This window comes from Mesoplodon densirostris, chromosome 3 (assembly GCF_025265405.1).
Source record: "Mesoplodon densirostris isolate mMesDen1 chromosome 3, mMesDen1 primary haplotype, whole genome shotgun sequence".
Taxonomy (NCBI): Eukaryota; Metazoa; Chordata; class Mammalia; order Artiodactyla; family Ziphiidae; genus Mesoplodon; species Mesoplodon densirostris.
In genome coordinates, this window is record NC_082663.1 from 60384927 (window position 1) to 60411272 (window position 26346).

General features: G+C 40.5%; 2 protein-coding genes across 5 annotated transcripts in view; one reads left to right on the forward strand and one right to left on the reverse strand.

Moving 5' to 3' along the window:
* Positions 1–26346, forward strand: part of HEXB (hexosaminidase subunit beta) — a 61772-nt gene that overhangs the window by 34259 nt on the left and 1167 nt on the right. The window contains exons 7-14 of one of the 3 annotated variants that reach the window (XM_060093048.1): positions 1935–2064; positions 3449–3629; positions 4325–4411; positions 5660–5732; positions 6531–6705; positions 7583–7673; positions 7826–7930; positions 10955–12290. In XM_060093048.1, coding sequence (XP_059949031.1) covers positions 1935–2064; positions 3449–3629; positions 4325–4411; positions 5660–5732; positions 6531–6705; positions 7583–7673; positions 7826–7930; positions 10955–11027 — 915 coding nt within the window. In that variant the 3' untranslated portion in view covers positions 11028–12290. Of the gene's footprint in view, positions 1–1934; positions 2065–3448; positions 3630–4324; positions 4412–5659; positions 5733–6530; positions 6706–7582; positions 7674–7825; positions 7931–8294; positions 8467–10954; positions 12291–26346 lie in introns of those variants that run through there. The other 2 variants (XM_060093049.1, XM_060093050.1) reach the window with 2 other exon arrangements.
* The window catches only part of GFM2 (GTP dependent ribosome recycling factor mitochondrial 2), a 48786-nt gene continuing 29214 nt past the window's right edge, over positions 6775–26346 (reverse strand). For both annotated transcript variants that reach the window (XM_060093046.1, XM_060093045.1), the window contains 6 exons: positions 25205–25281; positions 24015–24153; positions 15885–16064; positions 13877–13992; positions 9337–9519; positions 6775–8913 (listed from right to left, as the gene is read on the reverse strand). In XM_060093046.1, the coding sequence (XP_059949029.1) occupies positions 8785–8913; positions 9337–9519; positions 13877–13992; positions 15885–16064; positions 24015–24153; positions 25205–25281 (824 nt within the window). In that variant the 3' untranslated portion in view covers positions 6775–8784. The remainder of the gene's footprint in view (positions 8914–9336; positions 9520–13876; positions 13993–15884; positions 16065–24014; positions 24154–25204; positions 25282–26346) is intronic.

Here is a 26346-nt window from a genome sequence, read left to right on the forward strand (position 1 = left end):
GTTGCGGAGCACAGGCTCCGGGGCCATGGCTCGCGGGCCCAGCCGCTCCGCGGCATGTGGGATCTTCCGGGATCGGGGCACGAACCCGTGTCCCCTGCATCGGCAGGCGGACTCTCAACCACTGCGCCACCAGGGAAGCCCCTGTATAGTTGTTTTAAACAGAATTGTTTTGAATTCTATAAATGACGACTTCTTTTCTCTCTGATAAACTATATGAAACAGGGAATCTTACAGATAACGGCTCCTTCTTGGAAAATAATGGTTGTCTTAGGAGTGTTCAGATTCACTGTATTATAGACCAGTGAAGCTGGGAGTGAGCCTCGATACCATCTAGGTGACTCCCCCTCTAGTACAAGGCCAGTCACTGACAGCCAGGAGAAGCTGCCTGTCTCATCCAGAGTTGTAGTTAGCAAGAGGCAGAGCCAAGACCCTACATTTTGTCCTCTGGCCACAATTCCAGAACTCTCTCCAAGGTGTTGATGTAGTTTGGATTGAAATCCTAGCAGCACTCCTGTTGCGTGCTTTTAATATGGAAAACTTCAAACATATACAGAAGTAGAATTTAATGCATTCCTATTTCCTTATCAGTCAGCCTCAGTGATCAAGTAATGGCCAGTCTTGTATCACCTATACCCCCTCCATTATTTTGAAGGTTTCCCAGACATCATATCTTATTGGTAAAAAGGCCTGTTTAAAAAGTTATAGTTCGTTATCACAGCTAAAAAAAATAGCAATAATCCAGATAGCCAGTCATTATTCATGTTTCCCCAAGTGCCTTTTTCTTTTTAAAAAAAATTTATTTGCATTCGGATGCAAATAAGGTCCATACATTGTGGTCAGTTAATATGTCTGTTCTCTCTTATATGTAGCTGCCCATCCCTGCCCATCTTTTTTTTTTCTTATAATTTATTATTTTCATTGAGGAAACTAAGCTCAGTTTGTCTTATAGTTTCCCACAGTCTGGGTTTTGCTGGTTGCATTCCCAGTGTCAATATGTTCTTCTGTCTCCTGTATTTACTGTAAACTGGTGGTTAGATCTAGTCTTGATTCAATACAGATTTGATGTTGAGGATGGGGTAGGGCAAGACTACTTTTTAGAGGTTGAGCATTTATTTATATTTATATATTTATACCTTGAGAAATGTGCCATGGTAACACCTTTAATGGACCTTTATCTTTAGTTACCACCAATATTGAGTTCTAATTTTTCAAGGACCTACAGCAGGACCAAGGGTAATCTTTAAAAAAAAGACAAAAAACAAAAACAGGTCACTTATCAGAGCATCTCGGGGAATTTTTTTTTTTTTTTTTTTTTTTTTTTTTGCGGTACGCGGGCCTCTCACTGTTGTGGCCTCTCCCGTTGCGGAGCACAGGCTCCGGACGCGCACACTCAGCGGCCATGGCTCACGGGCCCAGCCGCTCCGCGGCGTGTGGGATCTTCCCGGACCGGGGCACGAACCCGTGTCCCCTGCATCGGCAGGCGGACTCTCAACCACTGCGCCACCAGGAAAGCCCCTCGGGAATTTTTAAAGCTGACACTAATTAAAGTGACTTTGAAAGACAACAGCTATGCTTTGTAATAATGTGTGAATTTTTATTCTAAAACTGACAAGGGCAGTGTATTCAGAATTTTCACTTCGGAGTGAAACATTTCTGTTTTGTCGTACAGTTACATGAGGTTGAAACAGCCTGACGGTAGACATTGCTGAAACGAGGTGCTGGTAGAGATAGACAGTCCTATCAGTAAATCTGGAATTAACCCAAAGTGTGCTGAGAGCTTATTGATAAGATACAGTAAACAAATAATTTAAATGAGTCATCCAACATCACATAAGATTATTTTATACTTTGTAATACTTGAACAATCTGCCAGCAGATACTGAAGTACAGAGCTGTAAACAGTTCATACATTTTAAGAAATATGGCTTTTACAGGGAAGCTATTCTTCGTCTCATGTTTATACTCCAAACGATGTCCGTATGGTGATTGAATATGCCCGATTACGAGGGATTCGGATCCTGCCAGAATTTGATAGCCCTGGACATACGCAGTCTTGGGGAGAAGGTAAGGAGTGTGTTTTATGAGTTGCAGAAAATGAACATTTGAGGTCCTGCATCTCCTGACTTGGTGTTTGCTCATTTTGTTCTTGTGATTTGCACAAAGGTTGTGCAAACTATTGATAGTTGTAATTCAGTAACTATTATGTGTCTTTTGTGAGCAAGTCACTATAGGCATTGCCTAAAGTATAAACACAAGGGATAAAGGAAAACAAGAAATGATTACAACAAGTAGAATGCATAAGTGAATTAAACATTACATGAATGAAGTAACACTTAAAATGCTTTTGAGAGATCAAAGAATATATTCATGTTTCTGGTAGAGGGAATAACAAGAAAGGCAATTTAGCTGGAGTACAGTGCAGCAGAGAGTAGTTGTACTGTCGGGTGCTTAAGAACTGGCTCTGGAGCTAGATTGCCTGGATTTGAATCCTGCTTCTGGCGTTTATAAACTGAGTGACCTTGGGCAAGTCAGAACATCTCATCCTCAGTTTACCCATCTCTAAAATGGGAGTATTAGCAGTAGCTATCATGTATTTTTTTTTTGAAGATTACAGAATGAATGTAAAGCACATAGCACCACACCTAGCATTTATAATTGTGCAATAAGTATTATTAGAATAGACATGGAGTACAGTGGGAAATGAGTCTGAAAAAGTAGTGTAGAGGGCCTTGGGTGAGGATGTGGGATTCATCAGGACACATGGAAGCCAGTGAAAGTTACAGAGTAGAAGAGTGACATGATGGGAGCCACACTTCAGGGAATCCTATGTGAAAGTGACAGATGGGAAGGGGGAGGAGATTGAAGGTCCTAGACCAGAATGGTGATAGCAGGGATGGAAAATAATATATAGAACTGAGAGACATCCTGGAAATACAACCCATAGAACTTGGGCAACTGACTGACTCCAGGAGAGGGACAAGAGACGTAGGAGGATGGTGTCTCGCTTACCAGAATGTGAAAATCAGGAGAAGCTACAGAAGGAGTTTGGGGAAGACCATTTGGTTTTTGTTTGATTATATTTGAAGTGAAGCTAGGATATCTAATTGTGTTCAGCAGAGACTTTGAAATATGGTTTGAAGCTCGAGACAAAAGGATTGGGGCAAGGTTTAGATTTGGGAGTCATTAATATTTGAGATACTTGAAATGGGTAATATTTCAGAGGCTGATGGAAAGGGAAACAAAAGAGGTGTACAGGGATAGTATTCAGGAAACAATTCTTTTCTTATTTGGAAGAAATTATCATAGTAACTCTTAGTAAACACATTTATCTTTTTCTGTATAAAATCTCCTTTGGCTTCAACAAAATAAAGTAATATAATCATGTGCAAAGCCGTCTCTTTGTGACTGAAATACTTCTTTAGAAAAGATTCTCCATGTTTCCTTCCAGGCCAGAAAGACCTCCTGACTCCATGTTATAATGGAAAAGAGCCATCTGGGGCTTTTGGACCTATAAACCCTATTTGGAATACAACTTACAGCTTCCTGTCTAAATTTTTCAAAGAAATTAGTACCGTGTTTCCGGATGAATTCATTCATTTGGGAGGAGATGAAGTAGATTTTGATTGTTGGTATGAAAATTTGTTAAAAACCCCCTATTTCTAAAAACTTTCATCTGAAGTAGGTGTAGAGGTCTCCACATGAAAAGGGAAGATTTGGGGTAACATCTCTATACGGTTTTAACTTGGCAACACAACTCGTGAGATGGTGGATTTCGGTAGAATGTCCATATGGGTGGTATGACAAAGTAAAAGCTTTTAGTAAGGAGAATTGAGATGCAGAAGGAAATGGGAATTTTAAAAAAAAGACTAAAGAGTGAACAAGAAGAGCTTTAGTGAAAGAGGGTAATGATTAAGTGGGAGAGATTTTTCAAGTAAAAGTCCTCTTTGCAAATAGCCTCAGATGGAGGAGAGAGGTGGGAGGTTAGGGAAAACCATTTTTATAGGAAATCAGCTTCTAGAAAAAAATTATTTGCAGTGGAAAGCTAAGATAACTCATAAGTAAGTTTTTAGGTTTATTTTACTCTACAAAATTTAATAGTTTTACATGTGTATAAGATGTTAGGGATATATGCTGCTTTAAAAAGATTGGGCAGGGACTTCCCTGGCAGTCCAGGGGTTAAGACTCTGCACTTCCAGTGCAAGCGGCGTGGCCTCAATCTCTGTTCGGGGAACTAAGATTCCATGTGCCACGCAGCCAAAAAAAAAAAAAAAAAAGATTGGGCATATTGAACTTTTAATAAAATTTTGATCACTTTTTGTTTAAGGGCATCCAATCCAGAAATCCAGGATTTCATGAGGGACAAAGGCTTCGGCAGAAATTTTAAGGAACTAGAATCTTTCTATATGCAAGCGTAAGTTACTTTAAAGCCTACTTCTGTTTTTATTTCATCAATGCCTTTTGTAAAAGCTTAAGCTGTTATTTAGTACTACTTTATTTTTCATTTTCTCTCCACTCCTTGCCAAAGTATAGATGTTATGTTCTTTGTTACACAAAGTATAGATGAAAATCATAAAGGAGGGAGCAATAGCCACTATTTTCTTTAAATCAATAACATAGTGACTCTGATCCTTTTGCAGTAACTGTTGAAACACAGGATAACAGTCATCTGTTCTGAGAACTCAGCTCAGAGCCCTGGCTGCCCTGCGAAGTCTTCGTCACCATCCATCCCCTGGAATTCAGTCCCTTTTGTCAACAACGCTGGAGCATTTCTTTTACTTTCTATCTGTGCTGTCTCGTGTGGTAGCCACAGCCATATGTGGCTGTTTGTATTTAAATCAGAATTGAAGAAAATTAAAAATTCAGTTCCTCAGTCACATTAGCCACATTTCAGGTGTTCAACAGCTAGATGAGGCTAGTGGCTACCATCCTGGAAAGTGCATACATAGAACATTTCCATCACTGCATAAAGTTCTAGTAGACAGTGCTGCTCCATGCTAGGGAGCAGTAAACTTGTTCTCTGAAGGGCCAGACAATAAACATGGGAGACTTCATGGGGCACATATGGTTGCCCACTTTTTTTTTTTTTTTGCATACTCTTATTTTTTAAACAATGCTTTACAAATGTAAAAACCATTCTCAGCTCAAGAGCCATACAAAAATAGGCTGCAGGCTATAGCTTGCCAACTCCTGCATTGAGCAAGCCCAGATTCTAGCCTTTTCCTGTTCAGCTTTTTGTGTGATACAGTCTAATTTTTTATCCTGCAGAGCACCTGCCATTTTCTGAACATCAGGAAATATTTGTGGATTGATTGTCAACACTGTTGGAAGTTATTTAGGTGATGTCACAGGCTAGTTGATACCCATGAAATTACAAAGATTGCTGTTTATACACTTCCCTGAGTTGCCCCATCTTCCTATCTTTGGGGTATGCTTAGCTCATTCATTCTGCAATTGACTGTTGAACCCCTCTGCTGTGTCAGGTTCTGAGCCATGCGCTAGAAATAAGGAACCACATGGGTCGCCACCCAGCTTTAGCTAGTTCTGCTGTAAACTGAGAGGCACCTCTCAGTGTTGGAGTTCTTGGGATAAAAATGTGCATTCTTTACACATATTGGTAAGCTTGTGATCTGAAATAACTTTGTAATTTTTTCAATGGTAGGGTTTTGGATATGATTTCAGCCATGAACAAGAACTCCATAGTCTGGCAAGAAGTTTTTGATGATGCAAGCAAGGTGAGAAGTATTAAGACTGCATTTGGTTTTAATATGAGAGACTTAATACTTGCTTGGATGGAAGGAACCCTAATGAAGCTTCCCTGTAATGCTGGGGAAATGAGTTTACCTTTCCATTTGAGCTGTAACACTGAGACCAATGATAATGGTATTGATCTGATTTCTTCCATTTACTTCATTCTTCAGCGCCACCTCCTCCTCATCTCCCCATCTCCCCTTCTCCCCCATCTCCCCACCTCCCCCGCCATCTCATTTTTAATCACAAATTGAAGTACTTTGAAGACCGTTCCTTTTTTCAGAAGGGCAGAACAAACAGATAAATAAGTCTATATTGCTGTTAAGATAGTTTTGTTTTAAGTAAAATTGTCAATGTACACTTTTTATTTTAAATGGCATTTCTCTGACATACTCAGAATTCTTTATTTTCCTTTGGGGGCAACTGAGAATTTGCAAGTCCAGCTACTAGTATTATCTTTCCAGAAGGGTTGGTGGCATCCTCAGAGTTCCAAAGTAAGTGCAATAGTGTGGTAGCAATGGGATGAAAACCTTTAATTCATTACACCTATATGGTATCATATGTAGACAAAGGTTAAATATCCAACCTTAAGGTTGATGAAACTTCTAAGTCCCTACAACAAATAGTATTTGATATTCTAAGGAGAAAGGGAAAAAAGGAAATGTTGCTTTTTTCAAGGATCTTAAAAGTTATTTTCTTAGCTACAATGCCTTGGACTTTTAGTTTCATCTACTGTAGTTGGGAGACCTAATAATATATATTGTGATTTGTGACTTTAATAGCTCATGCCAGGCACAGTAATTCAAGTGTGGAAAATGGAGGACTATACTCAGGAACAAAGTAAAGTTACAGAAGCTGGCTTCCCTGTGATCCTTTCTGCTCCTTGGTACTTAGACTGGATCAGTTATGGACAAGACTGGAAAAAATACTATGCTGTGGACCCTCTTAGTTTTGAGGGTAAGTGAAGCAACCATCATTACTTGATTTGTTAGGTTTTTTTCCCTACCCTCCCTCCAGGGAACCCTTACCTAGGTAGCATCTACCAACTATCCTCCCTTTTATGTTTGACCCTTGATTTTGTTTGTGTGTACTTAAACAGACCAACTACAATATCATTTTAAACTCTGTGAAAGAAACCACATTCTTCCCTAAATGAAAGAACTTCAAAAGTAGATTCCCTTAGATTTTTCTCTCCATTTTCACTGATAAGACTTGTTATCACTATGCATTTAAAGATGCCTGACTGCATTAACCTTGTATCTCCTACTCTGAGCTGCCTCTCCAATGCAAGCCACCTAAGCAGGGATCCCGTCCTGTTCAGTGGCTTCCGGGTTCTGAGGAGGAGGCGTCCTTGGGGGTGGGCATGTCAAGTGGTGGGGCTCCAGACTCTCAAACCCCCTTCATTAAGAACAGTTCTACTTTGTCCATTTTTGTATATCAGACTTTAATATAAAATTTCCTTTGAGGAAAAGTATTTTGCTGTTTAAAAGAGTTTCAAAACTGTAGGTCTATTAGGAATTGACATAACTGTTAATCTAAAAAGCATTTTCTGAGAATCAGAAAGTCATAATTACTAGAGATAGTCCCTTTAATAAAATGGTATCTTTACTACCAGACTGCCACATTAGTTAACATGCTAACAAATACTATGTGAACCATGGGGTCAGCCATGGCAATAAAGTTGGCCACCTTGTGCCACAGCCACGAACGTCTCCCAAGGTCCTGCTTAACAGGAGAGAAATGTTGCCCTAAGATAACAATAGAAATCAGCATTGCCTCTGTATATAGGCCTCCAGTTGCAACTACCTAACTTACATCAATGATTTTAATCTAGGTTCTCAGGAACAGAAAAAACTTGTCATTGGTGGAGAAGCTTGTCTATGGGGAGAGTATGTGGATGCAACTAACCTTACTCCAAGATTATGGTATGGAATTTAAGGGATAACATTTGAATTAAGGTGCCTGAGTTTTCCTTCTGTACCCAAGTAGGAAACCACTAGGAACTTCCCCAAGCATGTGGTTTGCTTATTTAAGAAAACAGAAAACTACATTGGGGCACATGTGGTTTAAATTTTAGGCCTCGGGCAAGTGCTGTTGGTGAGAGACTCTGGAGTCACAAAGATGTCAGAAGCCTAGAGGATGCCTACAGGAGACTAACAATTCACCGCTGCAGAATGCTCAGGTAAGACAGATTTATTTTTCAAGCTAGGATACTATTAAGTACAGGGTGAGTTTTAACCTTATTTAGTGTTAGATGGCTTATTGGGTTTTTTTTCCTATAAATAGAAATGTATGTCACCTAAGAGGCTGTGATTTAATTAGGAGAAATTGGGAACTATTTCCAGTACCTATAAGGAGAAGATATCTTGGACTTTAAACTGTTTTATAGATAAATTTTGCTGTAACTTAGAACTCCATTATGAATCTCTTTTTTCAATAATTAGTGATGGTTTAGTGATTCTGATTTGAGCTATTAAGTTCCTTAAGATGGAGATGAGTTATATCAATCTAAAACATCTTTTGTTTGTACTTTACCTGTCGTACAGACGAGGAATAGCTGCAGAACCTGTCTTTACGGGATATTGTGACCACGAGGACACAATGTAAAAATGAGCTGAAACAAAAGAAAAATAGGGGAAAATGCCCACAATCATCTGTACCACGATCAGCTTGATTTTAAAAATCATGTTTTTGAATAAAATCTTTTTATTGATTGAACCTCCATCTTATTATACGTTATACATAGAAGACTGACATCTTTCCTGTGAGAGCAGCTTAAAATCAACCAACCAAAAACCTCGTGATATCTATCATTCAGTATATTGCAAAAGACTGAACCTTGACTACCGACAGTAATAACATCCTAGATACACAATACAGTTCAGGTACATTAACCTTCAACATCAAAGCACGTTTCTCATTCTATAAAATAGAATGGGCAGCACCAAGTGCCACTGTCTGTTTCAAGTTCTACCTTTTCAGTTGTTCTTACTGAAAATGAAGTAGGTAGGTGCTCCTGAGTTTCTCTCCAAGGACTTAGGACAAGCCACTTCTCTGGCTGAGCAGTGTACTTTGGTCTTGAGGATTCATGGCTTGATAATTAGAGAGCTCTAAGGCAAAGGTAGCTGAGCCTGATGTTAACGTTCGAAGCACAGTTGAATAACCCTAGTTAAAATAATTTTAAGTCAGTTATCTCTGCAAAGTTAAGCCTCAAGTCTCTTCCTGCAGAACCTTTGACCATTATCAGGAAAAATTTGGTAAGTATTGTGGATGACAGAAAACCAGTAGTGTGGGTATGCTTCAGAAGTATTCCTTGGTCCCAACATTTGGTAAAAAGTCTGCTGGCACTCAGGTGCCTGTCCTAGCAGGACAGGCTGGTGGGGAGGAGAATGAAACTTGCCTCAAAGCCGGCAACAGAAGAAGTAAGATAAGTGCTTATTTAGGCTGGTGATGCATTTTGGTACAGCACACCTCAGCCTCTGTAGAGGAATGGAAAGGGACACCCGCCCCCCCAGGCTGCCATAATCCCCTGGATTTCTCCAGCAATTTACGTAAAAAAGTATGTACATTTAGTCACAAAGTACCTACCATAATTTCTGCTAAGGGAACAAATCCAATAACAACTTTGTTGTCCTGACGAGTCTGGATTTCCTGAACGTTCCCTCTTCTTTGTGCCAGATCTGCTAGGACAGGACTGAGGTAATCTCTAGTCACTGTAACCTCAAGATTCATCAGGGGCTCCAAAATTTGCTTATCAGCTTTCTTCAGAGCCTAAAGAAATTAAAGAATATTAACTCCTCTTCCTTAAACTGCAGATCAAATTTCTGTTTTGAAGGGAAGACTCATAAAAATTTAAATACTGTCCATACTCTTAGCCTAGAGCCTCTAGCAAAAAGACATAAGCCTGCTTTAACACTCTATAAGAAGTCCAAAATTTCAATACTTGCTTGTACATGCATGACAGTAGCATGTCTGAGACCTCTTGTATGGTGTGTTGCAAGGGAATGCTTGGCAAAGTCTCATTATGTAGAGTACCTGTGAACATGTGCCCAGAGACAGAGGGAAAGAAAATGGTTTTCCCCCTTCAAAGATTTCTTCATATTTAAACCTCTTCTTTTGTTTTTGATACCTATAGTTATAGTGCATACTACAAGTCAGGGCAATCAAGGAGGGAAATAAAGGAGAGAGCTAAAAACACAGTAAGTTAATAGAAACACATTCTCTATTTGAAACAGACTGAAATCTAAAATTCTGAACAGATAACAAAGGCCAAGAAGAACAAGCACATGGAAAGAAAAGAGCATGGAAACTATAAAAAGCTAAAACAGCATAGGGCAAATAGGAAGTGGACGAAAGCAGAGGTATAAAGACTTACTGGGGTCCTAGTCAGACGCTGTCTTTAGAGCATCATTCATCAGGCAAATTGGTAAACGGATTTTGGAGGGCGTTTAGGAGCACCATAACTACTGATGGGTTTGATTTTAAAAGCTAACTTACTTCTCCAGCCTGCCAGAGTTTAAAAACAAAACAAAACAAAACAATTTCTATAAATTCTAAGCCTCTGGCTGTCAGGTGGGATGTAATAAACTTAGACTTAGCAGCAGAAACCAGATAAAAGAGCTAGGGCTCTGAAATGTACCCCTCACCTTTATTTGGCTATGGCTGATCATCTCTTTGCTCACCTGCCACCACTCACTTAGGACCAGGCAGTATCTTCGCCTATATTGTCAAGTAATGCTCTTCTGTCCCTGATACCTCACCACCTACTCCCTCCCCCCACCCCCGCCTCCTACTTTCACGACCATGAAAAATGGCCAGCAGTATAATTCTCTATATCATAGAAATTTCAAAAAACGTAGCACACATATATAGTAAAAACATAATCTCAGTTCTTCACAGCAGATTAAGCCTTTAAAATCACTATCAACTGAAATAACTATAGAAAAAGTAATAGTCTTTGAATGAAAACATTACTAAAAAATAATGACAGTCAACAACTAAATATATCCTCCGTATTTTTGCAATTCTTACCAAAAGCTTTGTGCCACTTCATGCAGTGTCTTTTAGAACAACATAATGGAGTGGGAAAAGGTTAAAAATTAAAGAGAAAAAAATGCTACAACTAAGGAAAGGACTGAGTTCTATGTAACTGAACAGGAAGTACTGTGCTTGTGGGTCTGTCCTTAGTCCTCTTTTCTTTTCACAGCCTTTTCCTTGGCAACATAGTTACAGAGCATCAAGAACAGCTTCTAGGGCCTCCCTGGTGGCGCAGTGGTTGAGAGTCCGCCTGCCGATGCAGGGGATACGGGTTCGTGCCCCGGTCTGGGAGGATCCCGTGTGCCGCGGAGCGGCTGGGCCCGTGAGCCATGGCCGCTGGGCCTGCGCGTCCGGAGCCTGTGCTCCGCAACGGGAGAGGCCACGGCAGTGAGAGGCCCGCATACCGCAAAAAAAAAAAAAAAAAAAAAAAAAAAAAAAAAGAACAGCTTCTACATTAGCTTCCTCAAAAATTCTAAACTTTATCCAAGCCACGGTCTCTGAGTGCTCCAGCCTTGTACTCCACTGGTCTGCTCTGGGATACTGTCTAAATATCTTATAGCAACCCAATATGCCCCAAACGGAACTCATCATTTTCTTTTCCAAACACTCCTGTCTGCTTTTTCCTCTTTCTGTTGATGGCATCACTACTCTTCAGTTCACCGGGACATGCATCTTTGATTTCCCTTTTTCCACAAGTAAGCTGTAAGATTTCCACTCCTGTTGCTGGTATCCTGGTTCAGACCTAGTCCATTCCCTGTCCTAGACTCTTTTCCCTACTCCAGTCCCTTCTGTATTCTAATGATTATACTGCTCTCTTCAAAAAACTTTAAATTATTCACCACTGTTCTCAAAACAAATCTCAAACTTCTAGATGTAGTTTTTAAAGGTTTCTCTACAGTCTGACTCTATTTTACTTTTCCAACCCTAATTTCACTACTCCCCTGCCTTCTTTAATCTCCCCTTGTCTGGAATGCTGCCCACTGTGCCCAAATCTTCCAAAACATCACAGCTCAACAATTAATGAAACCATGTACAAGCCCCTGTTGTGTTTTGAAATAAAATGCTGACTCCAGAGTTAATGATTGGGAAATGTGAAGATGCAGAAACAAAGAACAGCTGTTGGGCTAGGGAACTGGTAACAATTTAGACTATAATGCTGCCACATGGCAGAATCACCGAACTCCCAGTTCCCTGAAAGGTATAGAGGCCTGACACACACTCCTAAGTTGTTTGCACAGGAAGCAGACCGCCTGCCAGAGGAAAACTGCTGACCACAAGCACATAGACCCTAGACTGGTTGAAACCAGAAGGCTGATTGATGATGCTTGAAACTTCACCTTGATGCCAGCCAATCCCAGAATTGTCCACAAGCTGATCACATCCTGCTCTTTGAACACTATAAAACTCCTCATAACCCCTCCAGGGTGGATCACACAGTCTTGAGGGCATTAGCCCTCTGTGGCCCCCTTTGCCTGGCAAAGCAATAAAAGCTACTCTTTTCTACTTCACCCAAAACTCTGTCTCCGCGTTTCTGTTCGGCACTGGTGGAGGCCGAGTTTTGGCAACATAAACTTCTTTCCAAGAACCCTGCCCCAATTCCCCACGTCTCAGCTTTTATGGATCTCAGTCCATTCTATCTGATATTCTGGCTATTTGGTTATTTATTTCCCTTTTAAATCATAAGCTCCTTTAGGTCAAGAAAAACGTATGCATCCTATTTGTGCCCCTCTCAGTGCCCAGTGCACTATACTATAAGCACACCACCAATGGCTCAATAAATATATGAAGCGTCATTAACTTCTCATAGCAGAGGAGGAGCTTCCCCACTAGATGAAGTTTAACAAGGGCCAGAGTATTTCCATTAGTAGTATTTAAAGTAATGAATTAAAACAAAAGATTAAGTGTAAGCACCATAAAGTTAATTCTTATTCTCTACTATGATCTTAATAAAAAGGCTAACCAAGGCATATTAGATTTTGAAGGACTGGCCTATATACTGGGGCTTGGGGTTAATTTAGAAACATTGTATCTTTCAGGTTACCATTATTTCAAAACTAAAACCAATGTCAGGAAAAACTAAGAATTACTGGAAGGTAAATGTTCTCAACAATTTAATCATGACCACTTTACAGGTAATATTTCTAACTATATGCTTAGGCAAACAATATTTAAACAATTTTATTTTTGAAAGTGTAGTGTTTTTTCTTTGTAATCAAAAACTTTTTTTTTCCCAAAAACTTTTTAAGAAGTATGAATTTGAACTTATATGAAAGAGCCGTTAAAGTTCAGCCTTCCTAAGTCAGGGGCTTAGGGTATTTAACTTTATAATTATGGATTCAAATAAGACTACAGAAAATCAGGTCTCAACCACAGTCCAAAACATTAGAAAATGATTATAAAAGCAAGCGTTTTAATGCAAAATCAGTCACCAACAAAACTATAGTATTCCCATACTGAGAAGAATGCATGGAATCAGCATTCAGCACACTAAGGCCCTGGGGGTTAATCCAGCTCTGGTAGATTACTGGGGCAAGACACTCAAGGACATACCCTCAGGTAACCAGAGAAGACCAGACTGCTTTATGCTCTGAGAAGGAAAAATGCTTATTTGATCTGTTATTCAACAGGACTTACCTGATTTCAGTGATCCTTAATTAATTTTATTAGAACAAACATGAACTCCAACATTGGAACCAATATTAGACCTTCAATGTCCTTTAGATTATAATCCATTTTGGGCCAAGCTGACCCCAGATATGTCTTTTACTCAAATCTACCAAGCTTGCCTCTTATGGCTGTGTATCTGGGATGGGGAAAGCAGAGACACCACTTAAAAAAACTTGCCTCTTTGCCAAAATCAGAGGATATTTAATAACTATCTGTGTCAAACAGTAATTTCTTAGATCCTCTTTTGAATAAAACCCTGGTGATTAAGAAATCAAAGATTCTCCATGGTAAAAACTCTTGACTATAAGGCTCAGGATACAAAGACACAAGGTCAGGCACTGTGAGCACAGCTGTCTGTGGACTAGTGGTTCACTACTGTCCGGAGAGTCACCTTAAAGCAAAAAGGATTAGGACACTTCCATACCTTTTGTAGGCATCTTGAGGCACAGGCAGAAATCATAGCTGTGGAGGTACCGGGATGAATTACCAATGAATGTAAAGTAATTGCTATATCTTGAATTGGCGATCCAAGCAGTGGTCCTAGGTAAGGGGGAAAAGATTTTATTAGGACTCAGTATACAGTGAGAGGTAAATGAAATGTGTAAAGAGATAGGCAGAGAACTTCTAGTTTCCAGTTCTGCATGTAAAGGAGCTCTGAAGTCATCACTTTGTTGTAAATAATAAGTAAAAAGCAACAATTCTTTTTGAATTGGCAAGAGATGGGAGGACAAAGGGCAAACCACTGTCCCCAAGACTGGAGAGACAGGTGAGTGCAGGCAGTCACACCTGAACTGTAATTGAACTGCTTGAGGCTCGGTGTGGCCAAGTCAGAGTTAAAAACTCCAGGGGGGGGCCTCCCTGGTGGCGCAAGTGGTTGAGAGTCCGCCTGCCGATGCAGGGGATACGGGTTCGTGCCCCGGTCTGGGAGGATCCCATATGCCGCGGAGCGGCTGGGCCCGTGGGCCATGGCCGCTGAGCCTGCGCGTCCAGAGCCTGCGCGTCCGGAGCCTGTGCTCCGCAGCGGGGGAGGCCACAACAGTGAGAGGCCCGCATGCCGCAAAAAAAAAAAAAAAAAAAAAAAAAAAAACTCCAGGGGGACCCAGTCTTGGGGGTGGAGAGGGGCATAATTTTGTGAGCTCAAGCAGGTTCTCACAGTAAATATCAGAGATTCAGGGGGAGGGGAAAAGAATCCATCCTGAAATACTCCAAGGCACTCCATTCTTAACAAGGCCTGCCCTCAGGGGAAACTACTTAATTAGAGCAAAACCTGCAGGGATATTATCAGAGACTAACTGACTTGAGGGAAGTACCCAATTCCAATCTACTCTAGCCATCCTGTCCCACCTAAGGGGGGTGAAGAAAACTGAGAAACACTTGTGTAGCTCAGAGTCCAAAGGCACAGGCTGACTAGAAGACTGAGACCTAATCCTGGGACTACAGATGCTTCCCCTCCCCTTTACTTCACCACCACATTACTAAAGGCCGGTTTATAGCAGTCCCTTACCCAGTACATCACATGTGGCTATCAAGAAAAAATTATGGGATGAATTGGGAGATTGGGATTGACATATATGCACTAATATGTATAAAATAGACAACTAATAAGAACCTGCTATAGGGCTTCCCTGGTGGCGCAGTGGTTGAGAGTCCACCTGCCGATGCAGGGGACACGGGTTCGTGCCCCGGTCCGGGAAGATCTCACATGCCGCGGAGCGGCTGTGCCCGTGAGCCATGGCTGCTGAGCCTGTGCGTCCGGAGCCTGTGCGTCCGGAGCCTGTGCTCCGCAACGGGAGAGGCCACAACAGTGAGAGGCCCGCGTACCGCAAAAAAAAAAAAAAAAAAAAAGAACATGCTATATAAAAAATAAATAAAAGAAAAAAAGGAAAAACTTATAAGGCATATTGAAAGGCAAAGAGCACAATTTGAATTTGAATAGAGAGCAAGCATCAGAACCAGATGTGGCAGGGACGCTGAATGATCAGACTGAGAATATAAACAACTATGACTAATATGCTAAGGGCTTAATAGGTAAAGTAAAGGGCATGCAAGAACAGATGGGCATGAGAGCAGAGAGACAGAAGTCCTAAGAAAGAACCAAAAAGAAATGCTTCAGATGAAAAACACTGTAACAGAAAGGAAGAAGCCCACTGATAGTCTTAGATGGGAAACAGCTGAGGAAACAGTCTGAGTTAGAAAATATATCAGTAGAAACCTCCAAAACTGAAAAGCAAAGTGAACAGAAGACTGAAAAAAACCCAAAACAATATCCAAGGCTGTGGGACAACTATAAAGGTATGACATATGCGTGATGGGAAGAGATATGGAGAAAACACCACCAAAGTTAGAAGAGAAGAATGAAACAGTTTCTAACATTAGGAGGGATTAAATGGTTGAGTGTGATACTAATGTGCACTCTGATTGGAGTACCTTACCTTGGAGGCACGCGCTGTAAAGGCCATTTTCAATGGCCTCTCGTGAGGCCTGAGAAAGGTCTTCAGCAACACTTGCTGCATACTCGATGACTGGCAGAAGAGATGATGTTTCCAGTGATTTTGCTTCCAGTTCTACAGTCACAAGATGCCGTCTGTCTCCTAAAGTTCTATCTAAGGTATCTGTAAACAAATCGAATATAGTACCTCAAAGATTTGTTCCAGAAAGATGTCAAGGTACCACAACTGGCAAAATTACAATCAGCAAGTTCAAGGTCTCATGGAAGGTAAAGCGGAAGAAAATATCAACAGTGACACTAAATACAGTGTAAAAATATCAGAGTAAACAGTTCTACCAAGAAAGCATCTGCTGGGACTTTCCTGGTTGTCCAGTGGTTAAGAATCCACCTTCCAATGCAGGGGATGCGTGCTCGATCCTTGGTCGGGGAACCAAGATCCCACATGTGGTGGGGCAACAAAACCCAAGCCCATGTGCTGCAACTACAGAGCCCATGCACTCTGGAGCCCGTATGCCACAACAAATATCCCAGTGTGCCGCAACTAAGACCAGATGCAGCAAAAAGTAATTAAAAAAAAAAAAAAAGAAAGCATCTGCTTCTGTGTTTACCAACATTAAAAACCTGCTCTGAATCACCTATTAATATTGCTTTAGGACTTCCCTGGTGGTGCAGTGGTTAAGAATCTGCCTGCCCACATATATACAATGGAATATTACTCAGCCATAAAAAGAAACAAAATTGAGTTATTTGTAGTGAGGTGGATGGACCTAGAGACTGTCATACAAAGTGAAGTAAGTCAGAAAGAAAAACAAATACCGTATGCTAACATATATATGGAATCTAAACAAAAAAAAGGGTTCTGAAGAACCTAGGGGTAGGAGGGGAATAAAGACGCAGACATAGAGAATGGACTTGAGGACATGGTGAGGGGGAAGGATAAGGTGGGACAAAGGGAGAGAGTAGCACTGACATATATACACTACCAAATGTAAAACAGCTAGCTAGTGGGAAGCAGTCGCATAGCACAGGGAGATCAGCTCGGTGCTTTGTGACCGCCTACAGGGGTGGGATAGGGAGAGTGGGAGGGAGATGCAAGAGGGAGGAGATATGGGGATATATGTATATGTATAGCTGACTCACTTTGTTTTAAAGCAGAAACTAACATGCCATTGTAAAGCAATTATACTCCAATAAAGATGTTAAAAAAAAAAAGAATCCACCTGCCAACACAAGGGACATGGGTTCGATCCACAGTCTGGGAAGATCCCACATGCCGCAGAGCAACTAAGCCTGTGTGCCACAACTACTGAGCCTGTGCTCTAGAGCCCGTGAGCCATAACTACTGAGCCCATGCTCCACAACTACTGAAGCCCTTGCATTCTAGGGCCCATGTGCCTCAACTACTGAGCCCACGTGCTGCAACTACTGAAGCCTGCATGCCTAGAGCCCGTGCTCTACAACAAGAGAAGCCACCGCAATGAGAAGCCCGTGCACCACAACGAAGAGTAGCCCCTGCTCGCCACAACTAGGGAAAGCCTGCGTGCAGCAACAAAGACCTAGTGCAGCCAAAAAATTTTTTTAAAAAATTACTTCAGTGTTAGGGTGTGTTGAGGCAGGTGATCGCACAAATTTTGTTATGCAGATTACACTTTTAAACATTTCTTATGTGACTGATATTCTTCTAAATACAATTTTTTTTTTTTTTTTTTTTTTTTTTTTTTTTGCAGTACGCGGGCCTCTCACTGTTGTGGCCTCTCCCATTGCGGAGCACAGGCTCCGGACGCGCAGGCTCAGCGGCCATGGCTCACGGGCCCAGTCGCTCCGCGGCATGTGGGATCCTCCCAGACCGGGGCACGAACCCGTGTCCCCTGCATCGGCAGGCGGACTCTCAACCACTGCGCCACCAGGGAAGCCCCGAAATTTTTATTTAAAAGTAAAACAGAGTACAAACCGTTATCTAATGAAAATTAAAAGGCTTCACCCTGCCAACCAACAAACTTAAATTTCATACACTCTTCCAGCAATATTTTATGTATTGGGTTTGGCCAAAAAGTTCGTTTGGGTTTTTCCATAAGCTGGTACGGAAAAACCCAACGAACTTTTTAAAAAAATTTATTTATTTGGTTGCACTGGGCCTTAGTTGTGGCAGGCAGGCTCCTTAGCTGTGGCTCACCGGCTCCTTAGTTGTGGCATGCAAACTCTTAGCTGTGCAATGCATGTGGGATCTAGCTTCCTGACCAGGGATCAAACCTGCATCCCCTGCATTGGGAGTGCAGAGTCTTATCCACTTGCACCACCAGGGAAGTCCCCCGAATGAACTTTTTGGCCAACCCAATATTTAATGTTTATGATTCTTCCCCAAAAACTAGTGATCTATTTGTAAAAATGAAAATAGACTCCCTCATTAGCTAACAACCAATAGCTTTCAGTGAAACCGAGTGAGGCCCTGTGGGGCTCCGAGGCATGGAGACCCTTTTGTCCCCCATTTCTTGAAGGCAAGACTCCAGCCTCCATGACCTTCCCTGAGTTCCAAAGGGCAGATTCGAACAGTTGCTAATCAAGGGAGGAAGCAGCCAAGAAACCACCTGAGGCAAAATTAAAGGGACCAGGGAAGCTCCTCAAGATTAGGAGACCACCTGAGACGAGATGAAGGGAGTGAAAGCCCTGTGTACACCCTGATGTTGTCAGAGACCCCACCTTTGAACCACTGTTATAAAACCCTCATCAAATCCTCCCAGGTTGGGACACATAGTTTTTCGAGGCAGGAGCCTGCTGTGTCCCCCTTTGCCTGGCAAAGTAATAAGGCTATCCTTTTCTATTTTGTCTCTGAGATTTGATTTGGCACCAGTATACAGAGAAGTTGAGCTTTCGGCAACATCACCAATCTCCAAGATTTTACTAAGACAAAACTATGCTGTATTTATGTGAGTGACCATGGAACACAGTGACTCATGGCCCAAATTCAAAACTGAGAACTAATTATGCTCGGTAATTCCTCTTCATAATTCCTTTTATATTATGAAATATAAAACTTACTTTTATATTATGAAATATTTTATACTTAAAAATACATGCATAACCTAAAACCAAAATGAACATTTATAACCTAAAAACAAAATGAACATTCATGAAACCTAATATTACTAAAGAAACAGAACATTACCAGTAACCTAGAAGCCTTCTGAAGAAACAACCACTATCATGATGTTGTATTTAAACATTCATATGGGGCTTCCCTGGTGGCGCAGTGGTTGAGAGTCCGCCTGCCGATGCAGGGGACACGGGTTCGTGCCCCGATCCCGGAAGATCCCACATGCCGCGGAGCGGCTGGGCCCGCGAGCCATGGCCGCGGAGCCTGTGTGTCCGGAGCCTGTGCTCCGCAACGGGAGAGGCCACAGCAGTGAGAGGCCCGCGTACAGCAAAAAAAAAAAAAAACAAAAAAAAAACAAAAAAAACATTCATATGATTTTCTTTAGAGTTGTATCACAGATGCAGGTATCCCTAAACAATATAGTTTACTTCTGCTTTGTTTTGAATATGTTATTATACTGCATGTATTCAGCAACTTGCTTTCTTCTGCTTCACATTTGTGGGTCATCTGGGCTGACACCTGGTGATGTAGTACATTCTTTTTCACTGTTATACAGTATTCTATTACATGAACAGAGTACAATTTATCCACTATGTCCACAAATATTTGGATTTTTTTCACCTAAAGTTTTATTACAATGCTATTATGAAGGTTCTTGTATCTGTCTCTCAATGTACATGTGTAAGATTTTCTCTAGGGCATATACCTACTAGTGGAACTGCTGAGTAGTAAGGTCTGCACATAGTCAACTTCATAAGAAAGTTGCCGAACTGTTTTCACAGTGGTTATAATTTACACTCCCACCAGAAGTTTCTGTATAACTTTCCATTGCTCAACATCTCACCAACACTTGGCATTGTCAGATTTGCATTCTTGCCAATTTTGTTGGTGTAAAATGCCATCTTGTCCTTTTAACTTGCATGATCCTAATCATTACTGAGATTGAGAATCTTTTAATATGTTCACGGGCCTTTGGGGTATCCTCTTTTGTGAAATGTCTGTTCAATCTTTTTTGCTCACTTTTCTACTTGGTTGGTTGTCATGTTTTTGATGATCTTTTGAAGTTCTTTATATATATTCTGGATACTAAGCTGTCAGTTTTATATGAGGCAAATATCTTCTCTCAGCTTTTGGCTTGTCTTTTTGCTTTCTTTATAGTGTATTTGAATAAGTTCTTAATTTCAATAATATCAACTTTAGTAATCTTTTAGTTCATAGTTTCAACCTTATCTGGTTAGTAAAACAATTCTCCTATATTGTCTTCCAAAAATTCGAAGGTTTTCCTTTCATAAAGTTTTGGGGTTTTCTTGCTTTTTTTTCTTTTTTGCATATATTAGCATTTATTCTCTTTATTCTTTTGTGCTCAAAGGGAGATTTCCAACTCTTCTTTCATATTTAGGCTTTTAAATTCACCTGGAATTGACTTTTGTATACAGTATGAGGTGGGAATCTAAACCTTTTTCCATATGAATAATTATCCCAGGCCCCTTTATTGAATATCAGTCCACCCTTTCTCACTGAGCTGCAATATCACTGATGTAAATCCAATTTCCACATAGATATGAGTCTGTTTCTAGGCTTTCTGGTTTGTTCCACTGGTATATTTGTCTATTCTTAGCTTGATTTGTGTCATAATGACTATGGCTTTATAATAAGTATTAATGTCTGATACACTTCTTTGGGTAGAACTGGTATCTTCATGATATTTAGTCTTCTTATCTATGAATAGTATGGTTTTCCATTTAACTTAGGTCTTCTTTAATGTCTGTACATTTTGATAATTTTCTAGATGTACACAAATGTAATCTGCTCCTCATCAGTGATGTGATCATTAGTGATCTGACTGTCCAGTCAGGGTGTGGTCTGATTGCTGCAGCATCTGGTTACTAGTTTTCACCTTGTAACTAATAAGCAATCTAGAGCGAGACGCTTGGAGACCACGCAAATATGCTGCTCAACAACGTACTCAATATTAAGCATTCACCATATTACAGATGACGATTTCTTATTCCAGCCCTCCTCCTCAACATCTAACAGTCAGCATTTGGCACTTCAGTGTAAGGAAGAAGAGTCTCTTCTTCTGGTTGATCTATCATCAGTATGGACTCATGAATTCCAACTTTTTCTCAGTGGTCTGTGATTATTGTTCGTAATTATTTTGGAGTTCAAATCAACCCAGATTTAGCCAGTGGAGCCTCTTCGGGTTGGTTCCTGTGTCCTTATGACGCATCCCCATCATTTTTTTGAGCATTTCCTTTCTTTCTCAGAAAACATGATGTCCTGTTGCTTGCTTATTTTTGATAGTCTCCTATTTCTTACTAATACTTTCTATCCCCTTTCTTATTTCTTCAAAAATAATACTTATTTTATACTCAGCATATGATAATTCTAGTATCAGAAGCCTTTGCTGGTCTGCCTGTGATGTTTATTGTTTCTGCTGCCTTTTTTGCTCCCTGTGCCTTTGCTCAAGGTTTTATGATTAAAAAAAATTTTTTTTTGGGGGGGGGGGCTTCCCGGGTGGCACAGTGGTTAAGAATCCGCTTGCCAATGCAGGGGACACGGGTTCGAGCCCTGGTCAGGGAAGATCCCACATGCTGCGGAGCAACTATGCCCGTGTGCCACAACTACTGAGCACTCGAGCCACAACTACTGAGCCCGCATGCCACAACTACTGAAGCTCATGCACCTAGAGCCCGTGCTCTGCAACAAAGAGAAGCCACAGCAATGAGAAGCCCGCGCACCACAACGAAGAGTAGCCCCCACTCGCCGCAACTAGAGAAAGCCCGCGTGCAGCAACGAAGACCCAACAGAGCCAAAAATAAATAAATAAATACATAGGTAAATTTATTTAAAAAAGTTTTTTTAAATTGTGAGTTCATATTCCTTTGTGGGATTTTCTTTGAGGCCTGGATTGAGGATACATTTATCTAAAGAAGCCCTACATTTGTTTTCTCCAGGTTCCTTGGTATATTACCAATCCATGAGCACTTTACACTAAATTCTACTGTTTGGAGTTTTTCAGGTCACACTGGTTCTATGAATTTAGGCTGAAAATGCTATCAGAAGCCTACAGTTACAAATTCTCAGAAATTTTTCCTTTTTGCCCCCCAGTCAGTTAGACAAGTTTCCTTGTCCTCTTCTTTTTTTTTAGATGTTGGGGGTAGGAGTTAATTAATTAATTAATTATTGCTGTGTTGGGTCTTCGTTTCTGTGCAAGGGCTTTCTCTAGTTGTGGCAAGCGGGGGCCACTCTTCATTGCGGTGCACAGGCCTCTCACTATCACAGCCTCTCTTGTTGCAGAGCACAGGCTCCAGACGCGCAGGCTCAGTAGTTGTGGCTCATGGGCCCAGTTGCTCCGTGGCATGTGGGATCCTCCCAGACCAGGGCTTGAACCCGTGTCCCCTGCATTAGCAGGCAGATTCTCAACCACTGCGCCACCAGGGAAGCCCTGTCCTCTTCTTTTATGGAGAAGATTTTCCTCATTACTTCCATGAGGATGTGGCCCTCAAGTTCTAGGTTAGACATGACCACAGATTTCTCCAGGGTAGCTAGTGGCTTAGGTGCTGGCTTATTTTCCAAGATTCCTGCTCTGGTTTCCTTTTTGGCCTCTGGAAATTTCCATTACATTCTAACCATCTCAGACATCAATTTAAAAGATGTTATTTATATTTTCCCAGAATTTTTGGGTTTTCCAGATATAAAGTCCAGAAAGAGAAATCATCATGTCATTTGCCCCTATATCCTGCTTAATTTTTCAAGTTTCAATGAAAAATAACCACCTGGCCTTTTTACAAATCACTGAGTTGCTTAAAAGTTCCTAGTTATCCTAAAGATACCTCTTCTGTATTTTTTCACAAACCTGCCCATGTTTTCTCCTTGCGGGGGGGACAGGAATGATTGTCATGTTCTTTTGTTTAAGGGAACCAAATTGAAATTATCACATGTAGAAAAATCATGAATTCTTACATTTTGGGACAGAAATATAAAAAGTGCACTTTCTTAAGAATACCATCAGCACAGGATTACCATACTTATTAAATAGTGGAAATTATTTTCCACTCTATTTTTGTTTGTTTGGTTTTTTTTTTTGCAGTACGTGGGCCTCTCACTGTTGTGGCCTCTCCCATTGTGGAGCACAGACTCCAGACACGCAGGCTCAGCGGCCATGGCTCACGGGCCCAGTCGTTCAGTGGCATGTGGGATCTTCCCGGACCAGGGCACGAACTCGTGTCCCCTGCATTGGCAGGCGGACTTTCAACCACTGCACCACCAGGGAAGCCCTGTTTTTTCTTTTTAAATTTTAAAATTTTATGTCTTATTTTATTGAGATATAATTGACATACAGCACTGCAGGAGTTTAAGGTATACAACATGATTTAAGTTACACAGATCATGAAATGATTACCACAGAAAGTTTAGTGAACATCCATCATCTCATATAGACACAACATTAAAGAAATAGAAAAAAAATTTTTTCTTTGTGATGAGAACTCTTAGGATTTACTCTCTTAACTTCCATTTATAACGTACAGCAGTATTAATCATCTTTATCATGTCATATATCATATCACTAGTACATATTTATCTTATAACTGGAAGTTTGTACCCTTTGACTACCTTCATCTAATTCTACCTTCCCCACCCCCCATTTCCACTCAATTTAGGGAGTAAAACTGACACACCAACTTCAAATTGTTATACTCCTTCTGGTAGTGAGGACTGGGATGAGCTGTCTACTTCAATGGCTGATCCCACTGCACATTTGCTTGATGAGTGGCTCAGCCAATATATGTAATAAATGAGTTGTAATGAAATAGAGCTGTGTCTAAAACAAACAAATGCTAAAAAACAAGAAAACACACACACATAAAACCTGTCCCCACTGATGGAAGACACTAGTGACTATGAACCCTGCCTTATGCAACTAAACTAAGAGATTCAGAAAACAGGTCATGGAGAAAAAGAGAGCAACAGAACCAGCGAATTCTAAATGTTGTGAATTCGAAATGTTGTATTTTTTACCTGTGGCACGAACTGAATTTAGGATGGTCTCTCGGTATGCCACCTGGAGGGGCCCTAGATAGGTTTCCAGTCCATATTCCCTCTTGATTCGGTCATGAATTATCTCAATATGTAACTCCCCCATTCCACAAAGGATAGTCTGGTTAAAAGAGGAAGAAAACAAAGATCAAGGAAAAAATTAAGTTTATCACAAAATACTAATAAAGGTATATCAATATATTTTATTTTTCAAAATGAATTTCTTCTGTAATTTTTTTTGGCTCTTACATCAAAACACTGCCTTTAACTTTTCTGATTGAAATAATAAATCAATTAAGAGTGAATCACTAGGCCAATCTCTTATTCTTTGATAGCTGAATTATCAGTTGGGTAAGTGGTATCTAATTAGAACTATACTTCCCAACCACAAAGGTAAGTTCTGGCCAGTGAAATATAAGCATAAATGATGTTGGTAACTTCTGGGTTACGTCTTTAAGGGTAAATAAAGCCCTTCTCTTAATGAAGATATAGACAACCATCTTGACATGTGAACGAGGGCAACATCTTGTGAATGGGGGGAATAATCCCTCCCCCAAACACTCCCAACCACATGGCTATTTCCAACCATCCTGGGCACCTTACAGTCTTGTGGGCAGCTGAAACTTCCAAAGTAGCTTGGAACTTTACGTGACAGAGAAACTTTTATCTTCTTTGAACCAATGTTATTTTGGGTCCTTGTTAGAACAGTCAAATTTGCATCAAAACCAATCAAAACATGTTTTTGTTTTTAGAAAGCAACAGTGGTTATTCCTTCTCACCCATTTTAGGTGTGTTATCATCATTAAAAGTATACCTATGCATCCTTCCTTTAGAAAGCTGCTTCTATAAGTTTTAGCATAAGAGGCTCAAGGTTTTGTCTTGGGGTTGAACCTTATTTCAAAATTTCAGAAAAGGCTATCTTCTGGAAGGTAGAAATGTTGGAAAGTAGTTTATATAAGTAAGGTATAATCATACTGAGGAATTAGGAGAATTTAGCTTGACAGTCAAAATATAATCAGAAATTTATATTATGAGAGAACCAAAAAAGAAGGCTTTTTCTTTCAGGGGCATAGACCAATCAATGTTTTGGATATATGCACTTAAACACTCTCTCTCACACACACAAATGTTTTTATTGAAAGATTCTTGGGATTAAATAATAATATGCATACTTGTCCAGAGTCAGGATCTAGCTTCACTTTCAAACTGGGATCTTCACGCTGAAGGCATTTCAATGCATGATCCAAATCTAGAGGATAAACAGTAACTGTTATCTTTATGTTTCATTTTTTTTGATAAGGTACTATACATTCTAGTGGGAAAACAGATGAACAAGCAAATTTTGAAAAAGAAAATTTCAAACAGCCAGAAATGTTCTGTAGAGAATAAAACAAGGTGATGAGATAGTGATGGGAGGTTACTTGAGATTGAGTGACCTGGGAAGACCTGTCCAGGATGATTCAGATAAAGACACAAACCAAAAAGAATGACATCGCAAGTAGAATCCTAAAGAAAAAGAATTCCAGGTAGAGGAAATGGCTGTGCAAGGAATGGCTTCTATTGGAGAAACAAGAAGGCTACTGTAGCTGGATATTGGTGGACAAAAGGAAGAGTAGCATCAGATGAGGCGGGAGATGTGTGACAGGGAGCACACCATGTAAGGTATTGAAGGCCATGGTGAAGAGTTTGGATGTGCACTGGGAAGCCACTGAAGGGTTTAAATGGGACAGTAACATCATCTGATTATGTTCTGCAAAGGTTAAGGAACTGGCAAAAAAGACTTTAGAAACACATACAATAAGAAACTGGCAAAAGGAATCTAAATTACATCATGAATAAAGAGATACTAATGTGATTACTCTATGATGAATTATCACACCAAGGAGGAAGTAAGAATACAGCTGACCCTTGCACAACATCAGTCTGATGCAGGTCTGCTTACACGCGGATGCAGAATCGGAGGACCCAAGCATAGGGAGGGCTGACTGTAAGTTATACTGGGATTTTCAACTGTGTGGAGGGCTGGGGCCCCAACCCCCCTGTTGTTCAAGGGTCAACTGTATGTTATTTGCATTAAATATGCCATCTAAAGTAAAGAGATACTTTGATACAATCAATTAACTGATATGCACATGCTCCCTCTTTAGAGCTGCACTGTCCAAATGGTAGCCACAACCCATCTGTACAAGATATTACTAGTCTGAATTAACGTTAGCTGTAAGTGTAAAATTCATACCAGGTTTCAAATATTTCACATGGAAAAGAAAAAAGAAAGTAAAGTATCTCAATAATTTTTATATTGATTATGTTGAAA